Source organism: Barbus barbus (genome assembly GCF_936440315.1).
Source record: "Barbus barbus genome assembly, chromosome: 46".
NCBI classification, from domain to species: Eukaryota; Metazoa; Chordata; class Actinopteri; order Cypriniformes; family Cyprinidae; genus Barbus; species Barbus barbus.
Genome location: NC_136724.1, coordinates 8087345 through 8103564, shown reverse-complemented (window position 1 = coordinate 8103564; position 16220 = coordinate 8087345). Strand labels below are relative to the sequence as shown.

The 16220-nt window shown below is 41.1% G+C and overlaps 1 protein-coding gene across 1 annotated transcript in view; it reads right to left on the bottom strand.

The window, feature by feature from the left end:
* LOC306864742 (guanine nucleotide-binding protein G(olf) subunit alpha-like) overlaps nt 1-16220 on the bottom strand; it is a 306051-nt gene that overhangs the window by 146854 nt on the left and 142977 nt on the right. Inside the window, exon 5 of the mRNA XM_079408947.1 lies at nt 12543-12640. Coding sequence (XP_079265073.1) covers nt 12543-12640 — 98 coding nt within the window. The remainder of the gene's footprint in view (nt 1-12542; nt 12641-16220) is intronic.

The window sequence follows — 16220 nt, the reverse complement described above, 5'->3', positions numbered from 1 at the left end:
TAAACTGTAAGCCGTTCTATTCGCCCCGAGAGTTTTCCTCCTTCATTCTCGTGAATGTGTACGTGCCTCCGGACGCGTGCGTGAGCGCCGCGATGCAACAGCTGGCTGAACAAATATCTGAAACAGAGCAAAGGTACCCGGACTCTTTTTTAATCATTCTTGGAGATTTTAATAAAGCAAATCTCTCCCGCGAACTGCCAAAATACAGACAGCACGTTACATGTCCCACCAGAGACAGTAATATATTGGATCATTGTTACACAATAATTAAAGATGCATATCACTCTGTCCCACGGGCAGCTCTGGGGCTCTCTGATCACTGTTTGGTTCATCTCATACCGACCTATAGGCAAAAACTCAAATCTTCTAAGCCTGTATTAAGAACTGTTAAAAGATGGACTAATGAAGCAGAACAAGATTTAAAAGCTTGTTTTGACCTCACTGATTGGACTGTTTTTGAAGCCGCTGCCACCAATCTTGATGAACTCACAGAGACTGTAACATCATATATCAGTTTCTGTGAGGATATATGCATCCCCACCAGGACATTCTTATCATTCAATAATGATAAACCGTGGTTTACTGGGAAACTCAAACAGCTTTGTCAGGCCAAAGAGGACGCTTACAGAAGTGGGGATAAAATCTTGTATAACCAGGCCAGGAACAGACTAACAAAGGAGATCAGAGTGGCTAAAAAGAACTACTCTGAGAAGTTGAAAAAAGAACTTTCAGCCAACGATCCGGCGTCGGTATGGACTGGTCTGAGGAACATCACCATGTACAAGTCACCACCCCCACAGTCTGCGGAGATTCAACAACTGGCTGACGATCTCAATGTGTTTTACTGCAGATTTGAAAAGGCCAGATTGACACCCAGCACCCGCTCTGATCTGCACTTCACACATTCACCTTCCCCCCCTGCAACCCCCCTTACTCCCTCCCCCACCATTCTACCTGCGTTTAAAGTCTGTGTAGAGGATGTGAACCGGGTCTTCAGAAAACAGAAATCTAGGAAAGCTTCAGGACCAGACGGTATTTCACCTGCCTGTCTAAAAGTCTGTGCTGACCAATTGGCCCCCATCTTTACACAAATCTTCAACAGATCTCTGGAGCTGTGTGAAGTTCCCCGCTGCTTCAAACGCTCCACCATCATTCCCGTCCCCAAAAAGCCCAAAATCACTGGACTTAATGACTACAGACCTGTCGCACTCACGTCTGTGGTCATGAAGTCACTTGAGAGACTGGTCCTGGCCTACCTGAAGGACATCACTAGACCCTTGCTGGATCCTCTTCAGTTTGCCTATAGAGCAAACAGGTCTGTGGATGACGCTGTCAATATGGGACTGCATTACATCCTGCAACACCTCGACAAACCTGGGAATTATGCAAGGATCTTATTTGTGGACTTCAGCTCGGCCTTCAATACCATCATACCTGACCTTCTCTCAGACAAACTGAGACAGCTCTCTGTGCCCTCCTCCATCTGTCAGTGGATCACCAGCTTCCTGACAGACAGGCAGCAGCTAGTGAGGCTGGGCAAACTCACATCCAGCACTCGAACCATCAGCACTGGCGCCCCTCAGGGTTGCGTTCTCTCCCCACTGCTCTTCTCCCTCTACACGAATGACTGCACATCAAAGGACCCCTCTGTCAAGCTCCTGAAGTTTGCGGACGACACTACAGTCATAGGCCTCATCAAGGACGGTGACGAGTCTGCTTACAGACAGGAAGTTGAGCAGCTGGCTGTCTGGTGCAGTCTTAACAACCTGGAGCTGAACACGCTCAAAACTGTGGAGATGATAGTGGACTTCAGGAGAAACCCCCCTGCTCTCCCCCCACTCACCATCATGAACAGCACTGTGACTTCAGTAGAGTCATTCAGATTCCTGGGCACCACCATCTCTCAGGACCTGAAGTGGGACAATCACATTGACTCTATTGCGAAAAAGGCCCAGCAGAGGCTGTATTTCCTCCGCCAGCTAAGGAAGTTCAACCTGCCTCAGGAGCTGCTGAAACAGTTCTACTCTGCAATCATCAAGTCTGTCCTATGTTCTTCTATAACTGTTTGGTTTGGTTCAGCTACCAAAACAGACATCAGAAGACTACAACGGACAGTTAGGACTGCTGAGAGAATTATCGGTGCCCCTCTGCCCAGCCTCCAAGAACTTTACACCTCCAGAGTGAGGAAAAGGGCTAAGAAAGTCACTCTGGACCCCTCACACCCAGCTCACTCTCTCTTTGTACTGTTGCCCTCTGGCCGGCGCTACAGATCACTGAGCATCAGAACAGCCAGACACAAGAACAGTTTTTTCCCCCAGGCCGTATCCCACCTGAACAACACATAACACACCCCGGTACTGTACATCTGTAAACAACCCATCAAACCTTCATCTGTACATAGGACACATGCACATTCACAGTTCTGTCTATGGTCAAGTCTCTTTTCTGTATATTTTTATTTTTATTACTATTGTTATTCTTAATTATTGTATATTCTCTTCATTAGTGTTCTTTATCACCTTAATTATATGTTGTCTGCACTATGTTTGTACTTTCTGTACTGGTAGCTCATAACACCAAGACAAATTCCTTGTGTGTGCAAACACACTTGGCAATAAAGCTCTTTCTGATTCTGATTCTGTACCACAGTTTGCTTTGCCGATTGCTAGACGTAGTTGCCAGAATATACCCTGACCCAAAACGCAAACTAGCGATCTGAAACAATGGCCTCAGCACCTGAATGGTTATAGGGATAGGGTGACCAGACATCCCGTTTTTCCCAGGAGTCACAATTCGTTGTTGATTAACTTAAAGTTAGTGAAGGCGCGATAGGCGGAATCACTCTGATAGAAGTGCTCCACTTTCTCAGTTCTCACACAGCGCGCGATCAGTTCTCACACAGCGCGCGATCAGTTCTCAGTTCTCATACAGTGCGCGATCAGTTCTCAGTTCTCACACAGCGCGCGATCAGTTCTCAGTTCTCATACAGCGCGCGATCAGTTCTCAGTTCTCACACAGCGCGCAATCAGTTCTCAGTTCTCACACAGCGCGCGATCAGTTCTCAGTGCTCAAATATACACACAGCAGTCCAAATGTATATCGTGTAGAGCATCTCATGTAAATACAGTCAGTTATGGCTTAAGTGAACGTAAACAGGTGGGTGAAATCTGAATGTGTGTCAGTATTACATGCATCCGTCTTAAATGGACAGCATTCCTAATTAAATAGCCTACCTATCTATGCCATTAATATTAACCAACAAAAGATGTTAAATAAATGTATACTTGTTATATAAACCTACTGTATCTGAAAAATTAGTTAAATTTGTATCTCTACCAAAAAATTTGAATTTATTCCAGTTTTTCCCAAATTCAATCCTTAATTCAAATTTCTCATAAACTTAATTGATTTGGTAATGACTATTTTTGTTTGAAGACTATATATAAAATAGCTACCAAAATAAATGTTGGTAACTGCAGTTTGACTAAAAGTAATGACTAAAAGTTGACAAAAATGCAATGACTTTTCGTCGACTAAAACTAGACTAAAATTATGAAAGACTCAAATGACTAAAATGTGACTAAGACTATTAAGCATTTTTCTCTCAAGATAAAGACTAAGACTAAATCAAAAAAGTCTGCCAAAATTAACACTGTGAACAAGAGAACCAATAGCATGAATACATGAGAGCAAGGGAAGCATGACACTAACAGGGACCATGACTAAACTCCATAATAAAAGACATGAAAACATGAACATGAAACAAGACACAAAACAGGCGTGACAGATCCCCCCCTCTATGGGCGGCTCCTGACGCCCAAACGTAACACCCACCCCAACCCAAACAAAACTCAAAAAGTCCAGGAGGGTGGTGGAGCGGAGGCTGAACAGGGGGAGGGCCAGGGCCAGGCCCATGCAGGGGAACAGGTTCAGAATCATGGCCTGGACCATGAAGCAGTGGGCAAGACCATGGGCCTGGACCGTGAGGCAATGGTAGAACTAGGCTGTGGAGCAGTGGCGGGCCTGAGGCATGGAGGAAAAGTAGGTCTGGGCCATGGAGAAGAGGCAGACAATGGAGCAGAGGGGGACCTGGGCCACAAAGCAGTGGCAGACTGTGGAACCATGGAGGACCTGGGCCATGGAACAGTGGAGGGCTAGGGCCATGGATCAGTGACAGAGTGTGAAACAGTAGCGGGCCAGGGCCATGAAGCAGTGGCAGACTGTAGACCAGGAGACCAGATCCAGAGGAGCATGGAGCAATGGCGGAGCAGATGACCACCAGGTCAGCAGTGCCGACAGGAGCAGAGATCCCCACAGTGGAACAGATGACAACCACCTCAAAGCAGGTATCCACCAAGGCGGATCAGGTAGGACTGAAACAGAAAACACAGAGAGGTGAACAGTGGCCTCTGTGGCCATAACAGGACAGGCAGAGAGTTCATGGACGGCCTCCATGGCCGTGACAGGGCAGACTGTGAGTTCATGAATGGCCTCCATGGCCGTGATAGGACAGGCAAAGAGTTCCGAAGAAGACGCTGCCACCTCTGGAGGTTCTGCAGTGGACTCATAGACAGGAGAGGCCCCTGAGGCAGATTTTTGGACAGAAGAGGCCTCAGAAGTGCAGTGTGCTGCCCAAACACACAGGATGGCTACCGCCATAACAGGGTCACTGAGGTCAGGGGAACAGTCTTTGTGACAGCCAGTGCTGAAGCCCTGAGGATGCCAGCTGCTCGCACTGACATCAGTGGTGGGTCCATCACACTGGCAATCAGTCCTGGCCAAAGCTCCATATCCGCAGAAGCTTGGGTACTATAGCCCCCCCAAAAAATCCTTCAGGGAAATTTTGGTGACAGCCATGACATGGCGAGGCTCAGGCGTGGCGGCCATCTTGGCCGAGGAATCAGGCGTGGCGGCCATCTTGGCCGGGGAATCAGGCGTGGTGCCCATTTTGTGATGAGGCTCAGGTGTGGCGGCCATTTTGTGTTGAGCCTCTTGACTGGCGGCCATCTTGTGTGAAGGCCCTGGCTTGGCTGATTCTGATGTGAACAGACTGTGACTTGGTAGACATGACATGAGTAAACTTTGACTTAACTGGCATGATGTGAGCAGGTCCTGGAGTAGCAGGCATGACATGACTAGGCCTTGGAGTAGCAGACATGACATTAGCAGGCTGTGGCTTGGCAGACATGACGTTAGCAGGCTGTGGCTTGGCAGACATGACGTGAGCAGGCTGTGGCTTGGCAGACATGACGTGAGCTGGTTATGGAGTAACCGGCATGACGTGAACAACTTCTGACATGACGGTCGGAACATGAAAATACTCTGTTGCAGAGGGTACAGCACAGTTTCGGGGCTCCTCATCCGCAACTCGTTTTGGGGCAGCGCCACCTTGTGGTCAAAAGTTGTAATGAAATTTCCAAAAAATGCAAATAACTTTTGTTTACATTAGCCTATTGTAATGAACCTGGACTTGATAGATTCCTTGGATCATGCCAAGAACAACAATACCAATTTTGCCATAATTGGTGGAACTTCCTGTCCGCCATTTTGATTCATGTTGAAAACATATTTTTTTGACTCCCCCTAGACCGTTAGTTAGATTTCCACGAAATTTGACTCGGATCATTGACCATGCTGGCAAAAAGGTATGGATTTCATGTCAATATTCAATACTGTTTTCGTTTAACACATCGACAAATTTGTTGGAAAGATGCCAAACTGCATCTGAGGCTGTATCTCAGCAAAGCTTTGACATATTTACTCCAAACTTTGTTTGTGCCATTATCACCTCAAACTGTCCACGCCACATCAATTTGGTAACAGCGCCACCTATTGATCAAGAGTAATAAACCATTCATTATGAAATTTCCAAAAATGCTAATTATTTTTTAATTACAACATACCAATTATGCCATAGTAAGCCGAACTTCCTGTGCACCATTTTGAGTTATGTTGAAAACCTACTTTTTCAAACTCCTCCTCCAACTGTTTTTCCCATTTTCAAATTTCCAATTTTCCAATTTTCACCAAAATCGAGTCAAATCATCTTCAGATTGTGCTGACAAAAAGTTATGGATTTTGTGTCGATAGAAAAAAACGTTTTCATACAGCGCCGCTACAAATTTTAGTCATGGTGCCAAAATCACTCTGAGACTGTATCTCTGCAAAGCTTTGACATAATGACAACAAACCTTGTGTGTGCCATCGTCACGTCACACAGAACACACCAAAATGATTTGATTGCAGCGCCACCTGTTAGTCAAAGGTGATAAGCCATTTAATCATATTACTAGAGGTTGTATTTATGATTTTTCAGCCATTTCAATTAAAATCATCCTAAAATTGCTTTTAGTACTCATTGTTGCATTTGGTCTGGTGCTCCATTCTATGCTTAGCTCATTTTGCCATTGGAGTGCTTGTCCCCGTAATTGCTGCTTGCAACTATATTTATTAGGGGGCGAACACAAATATTGTATTTTTGTCTGCAAAAACACAATATTTGTATATAAAATTACCTCAAATTGTAGAACATGTTCATATATTGACAAAAACACTAGTTCTCCATATCATTTGATTCTGAACAACTTTGCTTCTGGGACTAATGCTGTCAATCAAATTGTTCATTAAATATTCACAAATATGTTAAAAACCTACTTTTGCGAACTAGTCCTAGGATTTTTACTCAATCTCGATCAAACCACTACAGAACAGTTCTCGGGACTCTCTAGATCAATAATTACCAAACAAAACGTTGAATTTTGTCCTTTGGACAGCTGTAACGGGGTCATTAAAAAAGGGGTGTGGCCAAATATACCCAAAAGCCTATAAATTTTACGAAACTTGTGGAAAACGTGTCAGATGACTCTTAATTTAGAAAAAGTTTAATTTAGATTGGACCGTAGGTGGCGCTATAACAGTGAAAAGGGCCTCTAAAACAGTACTTCTATAATAAATTACCTCAAATTGCAGTAAAATATTCATAATATTCACTTATACACTAAATCTTCATATCATACGATAGATCTCCTCATTCTGAACAACTTGCCTCGGGGACCAATGCTGTCAATCAAATTGTTCATTAAATATTTGAGATTATTTTTAAAAACCTACTTGAACTAGTGAACTAGATGTGGTTTTAAAATCAAAATCAATAAAATCAGTGCAGTACTATTCTCTAAACTCTCTAGGTCAATAAAAAAAGTTTAACATTTGCATTTGTACTACTATAAGCCCTTCATTTTCACTTCTTTACATAGTGTACCCAAAGGCCTATGAATCCCAAAAGAAAGCCCACAAATTCTCAAATCTGGGTAAAATGATGCATAATTTCATTCTAAACAAGCATGCAAAATTTGAAGAGAGATTGGGCAAAAAATAACACCATAATAGTTATAAAGGTTAAAAACATTGTATGAGAAATTGCAATTTATAAGTGAAGTGAAGTGAAGTGACATTCAGCCAAGTATGGTGACCCATACTCGGAATTTGTGCTCTGCATTTAACCCATCCAATGTGCACACACACAGCAGTGAACACACACACACCGTGAACACACACCCGGAGCAGTGGGCAGCCATTTATGCTGTGGCGCCCGGGGAGCAGTTGGGGGTTCGGTGCCTTGCTCAAGGGCACCTCAGTCGTGGTATTGAGGGTGGAGAGAGCGCTGGACATTCACTCCCCCCACCTACAATTCCTGCCGGCCGGAGACTCGAACCCGCAACCTTCGGATTACAAGTCCGACTCTCTAACCATTAGGCCACGACTTCCCACTTATAACCACTAGATGGCAGCGGAAGACCACTGATGGGCTCATTCAACTAACCCGGTGGTTCTCAAACCTGTCCTGGAGTACCCCCAGCCCTGCACATTTTGCATGTCTCCCTCATCTATCACACCTGATTCAACTCATCAGCTCATTAGCGGAGACTGCAAGACCTGAAGTGGGTGTATCAGATATAGGGAGATATACAAAATGTGCAGTGCTGGGGGTACTTCATGGAGAGGTTTGAGAACCACTGAACTAACTTAAACAGTACTGTTCATAGGTTTGATGGATTCATGCTTAGATATTATAAAATCACTGTTAAAATATTTGAAATCACATTTGGTCAAAGTTTACCATTTTGTTCATACAGACATATCAGTTTTTACAATTATGCCAGATTATGATTACATTAAAACCTGAAAATGACACACAAACTCTTAAAAAGAGAAGACTTGCAATAAGTATTGTTACTTATCATTTATTTCAAATATGTATCTCTGCAACAAAATGTGTGTGCATGTGTGTGTGTGTGTGTGTGTGTAAATATGCTTATAGAGTATTAATATACTAGTTAAATCATTTAATGTCTGTGTGTGTGTGTGTGTGTATGTATGTTGTGTGTCTGTAAGCCTATTCTTCATTTTGGATGTGTTTAAGTGTCATCCATACATCCAGGTTGGCCAAGACCACCTTAAGTGCTTGAACCCCAGTATTGCTGCTTGCAGCTATATTTATTATTATTATTATTATTATTTCTTATCTCTTACTTTTAATTGCTGCTGGACAATAAGCAATAATGTGTATAATATTTTTTTCTATATTTTCTTAAAGACAATTTTATGATTGACTAATATACTACAAACACTTAATTGCCATTTTTATCACACAATAAAGAGGAAAATATATTTAAAAGTTTCTAAAGGCTACTGTAATAAATTAGCACTGCATTATTCATATACTTTTTTTATTTATTACCTGGAGATGACTTGGTAAAACACATTCAAAATATATATATATTGTCGCAATCATCTTCACGTTTCACCAGTCAAAATGTTTCTGCTTATTATTCAGCTTAGCTACAGCGATAACCAGATGCCTTTGTCCATATTAGGGATTTCCTGGCACATCACAAGTTATTACATCTATAAGGCTGTTTTGGACTTTCTGTACGAGAGCGCTGTACTCATACTTTGAGTATGAATGAATTCTACACCCATACTCCCACAGATCATGTTTTCATGCCATTTTAAGTCTTATTTTGACGCAACAAAGTGGTTATATCTAAGTGTGGGAGTTGTTTACTTACTTTTTAAAATTAGTCTTCCCATTAATGCTATTATATTGTTTATTTAGACTGAATAATAATTTGGTGTGATGGAAACAACAGTTACCATGGTAAATACACAATACTGTTAATGAAACTGCTCCTGGTTAACAGAATAGACATCACACCAGCATGCAAATCCTTCCTAGCTAGTAGACCTACTAGTTACATAATTTATTGGTACATGATCTCAATTTATCAACATAACGACGTTGCACGCTCTTACATTAATTTGAGCTTTATTTATAATGAAATTATATACAGTGTATGATGCCACATTAGTGCGTGCAATTGAAAAGTACACACAATGAGCACAGTATTGGCTGACAGGACAGGCAAGTTAATTTTTCTGAGGTGAGAGAGACTTTTGTCTGAATTTTGTAAAAAGATACGAAAATAATGTTAGAAATAGAAAAATGACAATGACATATAGCCCAGCAACATTTTATGTTATTGGACTGAATTCGGACAACATGTTTTTCTCTGGCACATACAACAGAAAAGTCAACTGATTTAAATGTAGCGTGTCTGGTGTCTGGTGTTGCAAGTTCAATGATGCAGATAGTGAAAATTCTCTCCAGCCAATCATTGATCAGCAGGGTTTACACATCACATTTTGGTAACGGTACGGCTCGCTTGGAACTTCAGCCGAGGTGATACTGAAAAAAGTACCAGTGCCCAGTGGAAAGCCCCCCCCCCCCCCCCCCCCCCCCAAAGTGAGCCGTACCGAACCGTACCATGCAGTGGAAAAGCACACACAACCCACCAGTTAAAGAGCATATTGCAGGTTAATTTTTTTTATAAAATGAATATAACCTTGTATGAAAATATCACATGAAAAGTGTGATATAAATATAATATAAAATGTTTTACAAGAGGGCACAAATTTAGTAGAAAAAGCCACAGTTTCATTGACAGTTTTCAAAAAATTTAAAAACAAAAAACAAAACATTGCATCATTTTACATCATGAGAGGGAGTTGTTTGCCAGGCTCTGCATTGGCTCAGTGCAGAGTAGGTTGTTATTCAGTATAGGGATGTCATGAGAAACCAAGATGTACGGTACCAAGTCGGTTTTTACATTTTAAAATCCTGCCGGTACTTGTTTTTCTTCAGTAGCATAAGTACCGGTGGTACTGAAGGTAGCAACTAGTGAGGCTGCAATTCTTCCGGAACTGATGGGGGCAGGCAGAGCATATGCCTGAAAGTGTTTCAGTCGCTCCTCAAAGGGTAAAAAAGAAGAAAAAAATGTGGAAGACAGCGATGGTATATGAAAAAGCACTATCTGAAAGCATGAGCGCAGTGCATGATCACACACACATAACTGTCTGACAGTTTACAGCTTGTTCATTTGTTGTGTATCCATTCGCGGATGTATTTCAGTATAACACAGGTTTCCTAACAAGAAAACACATGGTGCTCTTCCGTGCCTGTGTACGTTTTGTGTAGGTGAAGAGACAGGACATCACTTCTGCATCTGCTTCAAAAATTACAGTGGTTATATAGCGTTCACTTTATATTGGAGGATTATCATCCCAGCTAAATGATGGAATTCAATATGGGATGCCTAAGCAAGAACCAATGAGATTCAGAGCTGGTGCGGTTCCTTCGGTGCACACAGCACCTTCATTGGGTCTGCCTGTGGTTCGGCCGCTGGCAGGAGACGTAACTTTGTAACTTTGTTTTAAAAAGTGGGTGGGACAGGAGTGTGTGTGTGTGTGTGTGTGTGTGTGTGTGTGTGTGTGTGGGGGGGGGTTAATGTATGGACAAACTTATTTTTAACGTGATAGTTTCTAAAAGGTATTATAAGGCCAAGATTCTTTACATCAGTGACACATAGATACGCAATTAACATTCATATGCTTTAACAGTTTAGCGGTAGCATTTTGGTTTTGGGTTCTAATCTGCCCTCGTATGTTTTTTTTTTTTTTTCTTATTAAAATCAAAGATGTTCATCAGTGATCCTATATCAAGAGCAGGGACAAGTGTGTATTTTGTTTTGTGATTTAACCGGAATGAATAGATAGTCATTAAGTGATTAAGTGATAGATTGAAGCACTGAAGACTGTACATGAGCCACAAGAGAATGTTCTGCCACTAATAACATTACAACAAACATTCAGTATGATTTCAAAACAACAGATTCCAGCGCCAGATCGCATCATATTTAACAGAAAGGAATGTCAGAGGACCATTTGACAATTTCCACATTTACAATTTCCTCAGCGTCCGAACTGTCATTGCGATCTATTGTTTAAATAGATCAAGAAGCCTCAGTAACATATTTATAAGTATATAAAATCTATTTTCTACATTATTTTTCTATACATTGAATTTGTACAATTTGTATTTGGCACCACCTATTGTTGCGTGTGTATTATTATTATGTACTATTTTGCAGTAGAATGTATGTCCCAATGTAGTAATAATAATAATAATAATTATCATTATTAAAACTTTTCCTTTTTTAATTATCCAAATTACAATGGAAAAAAAAAAACAGAATTTGGTAAAAAAATAAAACAGAATTTGAAAATAAATACATAAATCATAGGGCTCTTAAATGTAATTACTGTTAAACCTTTAATAATTATATAATTAAAAAATCTTAAGAAAATATATAAAAAATTGTATAAGATTCATGACCTCAAAGAATTAGACGATGTTTTTTGATTTACTCAAATTTAATTCAACCATTAAAATTGAGTACAAAAAAAATTTAAAGGAAAAAAAAAAAACCTGAATCCAGAGAATTTAAGATGGGAAAAAGAAAAATAGAATGCAGAAAAATTATTACTTGGACTGTTAATACTTGGATTGAGCTTTAAAACAAATGAAAAAAAAAAATTAATGGAAAAACTCTCAAAGAATTCAGGGAGAAATATTTGTAAAGTTAAATATACGCAAGACTCATGATAAGAGATGGTAGAAGGAGAAATGAGCCATTTAAATTTAGTTTTTTGTTGTTGTTAAGTTTCCAAGACAAAAATCTGTTCAATTATTACCAAAGCAAATCAGTAGTACAGGAATTGGTAGAGAAATGTCTAGAGGAGGGGTCCAACCCTGCAGGAAGGTAACTCTCCAGGAGCAGTGTTGGAGACCCTTGGTCAAGAGAGAAATTTTTTATAAATGTCAAGTCAATAACATCTGTTTCTTAGAGCATTTCTTCCCCATTGTCATACAGACTATTATACTGAGTAATGACCTGCATAGGAATCCAACTGCTCAAAATCTGAGATGAAGCCAAAGACACTTTAGACACTGCACTGCATCTGTGGGTCACACAAGTAAACAAATCCACTCTGCACTGTCCAATAGGTTGTGCTGCACAAGGGTTCTGTAGCAACTCTCAGACAAGAAACCTTCACTCAGCAAATATGATGATCAGGAGACACGCTGTGAGAGATGATAGCACTAATGTGGGAGTAAAACTGACACATTAACAGATACTCACTACTGCGCGCAGTCGATGAGCTGATACTCATTTGAGCGCTCGAAACAGGCCTTCACCCCCTCATCATCCCACAGATGCTTTGCATGCTCAAAAAACTCCTGTAAAAACACAGATAACATAAAATACAGAGTTAGCATCTATTCATGAGACACAATAATACAAAAAGAGGAAAAATGCACTTTGCTTAAAAACAATCACTCACAATTATAACAACAAAACACATTTGACACTAACAATCAAAGAAAAAAATAATAATTTCACAGCAGATTGTTTTGAATACCAGAGCCGATCCTCCCTATATGAGCCAACTCCCATGTCTGCATGATGTTGTGGAGCTGAGATATGGCTTCTTATGTTGCTATACGGTTGCCAGGGTGCTCTATATGGTTGCTAGGGTGTAGCTGCACAGTCGCCATGGTGATACTTACAGACTTGGTTTTCAGCCCAAACAAAAGAGGCCACCCCCATATCTATACCACTTTTTGGTGCTGAGAAATTGCTTATTCATGTGTTTGTTCAGATGCTAAGGTACTCTAAATGGTTGCTATGGTGTGGCTATACAGTTTATGGGATGGTATTTAAAGACTATTTGACAGTCTGAATCAACAGAGCCCAATGCCATGTTTCTACAATGTTTTGGTGAAAAATTGTTTGTTAATGTCCTTTTACGGTTGCTAGGGTGATGTAAGTGGTTGCTAGGGCAAAGCTATGAAGTTGTCATGTCAGTACTTATCGGCTGCTTGATAGGCCAAGTCAAATGAGCCCTCCCCCAAGCCTCTTTGACCTCCTGATCCAAAGAGACAATATCACTAATTTTGTGGCAATGTTAAGTCTATGGGACTTTTTCGCCTAAATTTTTTCGTCCACCAGACGAACATCATACACTCAATTACTTATAAAAGATATAGCACACCTCTCCTCAATATGTCGCGTGATTTGACATCTCATTCATGGGTCTACGACAAAAGGTGCAGGAGGAGTAGCGTGCTGAAGTTTTCTGAAGAAAATGTGAGTGCTGCTTGCCGTGGCAAACTCGCCCCTCGGTTGCTAGGGTGTTTCTAAGCAGTGGCTAGGTTGTTCTGGGTAGTTACTATCATGTCGCTAAGCGGTTGGTCGTTGTCACACATCATTACTATGTAGTTTTATAGAGTTAGTAAGTTTTTGGCCTGATTTAACACTTAGCTAATCACTATTAGCATGTAGCTATTCACTGCTAGCATGTGTAGCATGCATGAAGGAAGTCCTGTTTGCGATCACGAGTCAAAAGAGCAAAACGTGTGCTGTTTCATGGGCCGTCCCTCACCATAGTATGTCAATGGGGCAACTTTGGGGCTCTCTTGTGCCCTTTGTACCCCAGGGGTACAACGTATACCCCATTGTATAATGACACTCCTCGTAAAGAGTAGGGGTGTAACCCCGGTGTCCTGGCCAAATTCCCTCCACTGGCCCTTATCAATCATGGCCTCCTAGTAATCCCTATCCACTTGATTGGCTCTATCACTCTCTCCTCTCCACCTGTAGCTGGTGTGTGGTGAGCGCACTAGCGCTGTTGTCCTGTGGCTGCCGTCGCATCATCCAAGTGGATGCTGCACACTGGTGGTGGTTGAGGAGAGACCCCCCCACATGATTGTAAAGCGCTTTGGGTGAACGGCAATACACAATAAATGTGCTATATAAATGCATCATTCATTCATTCATTGTGGGGTATGTTCTCGCATAGCTTGACAGCCTCTCCAAAGGTGGTGATTCACATGTTTCTACAAAATTCTCGCTCTGAGCTACGACTCGTCAAAGTAGGCCGCAATGTTAAGTCTATAAGATTTTTAGGCAGTTTTTTCGCTCACTGTACGATTATCGTACGCTCGATCGCTTATAAAAGATATAGCACACCATTCCACAATAAGCCGCACTATTTGACACCACATTCATGGGTCTGTGACAAACGGCGCAGGAGGAGTAGCGAACCGAAGTTTTGTCCAGAAGAAGAAGAAGTATGCAAGATAACAATAGTGATACCTTGCCTTTGGCAAGCACCACTAACTAGATAAAAAAGTTGGTTGAAACAAACTTTAAGTTGGCTTGAGAAAGCCGGACCAGAAAGTTTTAAAAAGTTTGAAAAGTTTAAAAAGTTTGACAGTTTTCAGTCTGAAATAGTTTTAAAAGCTTAAAGTTTGATAGATAGATAGATAGATAGATAGATAGATAGATAGATAGATAGATAGATAGATAGATAGATAGATAGATTATAGACAGATAGATGCTAAGAACTGCAGAGTGGTTGCTAGGGTATTCTAGGTGGTTGCTAGGGTATTGCTATGCGGTTGTTAGGGTACTTGGGGTGGTTGCTAGGGTGTTACTATGCAGTTGCTAAGGTACCCGGGATGGTTGCTAGGTTGTTGCTATGCAGTTGTTATGCTACCCGGGGTGGTTGCTAGGGTGTTGCTAGGGTAGCCAGGGTGGTTGCTAAGGTGTTGCTATGCTGTTGCTAGGGTACCCGGGGTGGTTGCTAGGGTGTTGCTATGCGGTTGTTAGGATACCCGGGTGGTTGCTAAGGTGTTGCTAGGCGGTTACTAGGGTAACCAAGGTTGTTGCTAGGGTGTTACTATGACGATTAACAAGTTACCAGCATGTTGTTAGCATGACTAACAAGTTACTAGCATGCTCGCTAGCATGTTTCTAGCATGATTAGCATGACTAGCATGTTGCTAGCATGTCGTTAGCATGTTTCCAACATGATTAGCATGTTACTAGCATGATCCTATCATGATTAGCATGCTACTAGCATGTCACTAGCATGTTTAGCAAGTGATTCGTATGTTGCTAACATGTTACTAGCATGTTTCTATCATGATTAGCATGCTACTAGCATGTCGCTAGCATGTTTAGCAAGTGATTCGCAGGTTGCTAGCATGTTTCCAGCATGATTAGCATGTTACTAACATGTTTCTATCAGGATTAGCATGTTAATAGCATGTCGCTAGCATGTTTAGCAAGTGATTCTCATGTTGCTAGCATGTTGCTAGCACATTTCTAGCATGATTATCATGTTACTATCATGTCGCTAGCATGCTTTTAGCATGATTAGCATGCTACTAACATGTCTAGGAAGTGATTAGCATGCTATTAGCATGTCGCTAACATGATTAGCAAGTGACTAGCATGTTGCTAGCATGATTGACAAGTTATTAGCATGTCGCTAGGATAGATAGTCAGATTATAGACAGACAGATAGATAGATAGATAGATAGATAGATAGATAGATAGATAGATAGATAGATAGATAGATAGATAGATAGACATAAATAGTCAGATGATAGATAGATAGATAGATAGATAGATAGATAGATAGATAGATAGATAGATAGATAGATAGATAGATAGATTAGAAACATTAGATGAGTTTGAATTGGTTAGAAACAGTACATAGAAGGGAAGTCTGATTGAGTGTAATTGCTTCAGTGTGTTTAGATCAGAATTTTGAAAGTTGGAGTTTGAATAGTCTTGGCTCATCTGAACGAATGTAATCATGCGTCAATGTAAGTGTATGGGATTTTTATGATTTTTAATCTTCAGTTTTATGAAAACCATAAGTCCAATCAGTTAGAAAAGATGTAGCAACTCGAGTCAGAACAGTCTGAAGATTTGAGCTGAGTTTGGAGTCTGTAGAGTTGAAGCTCT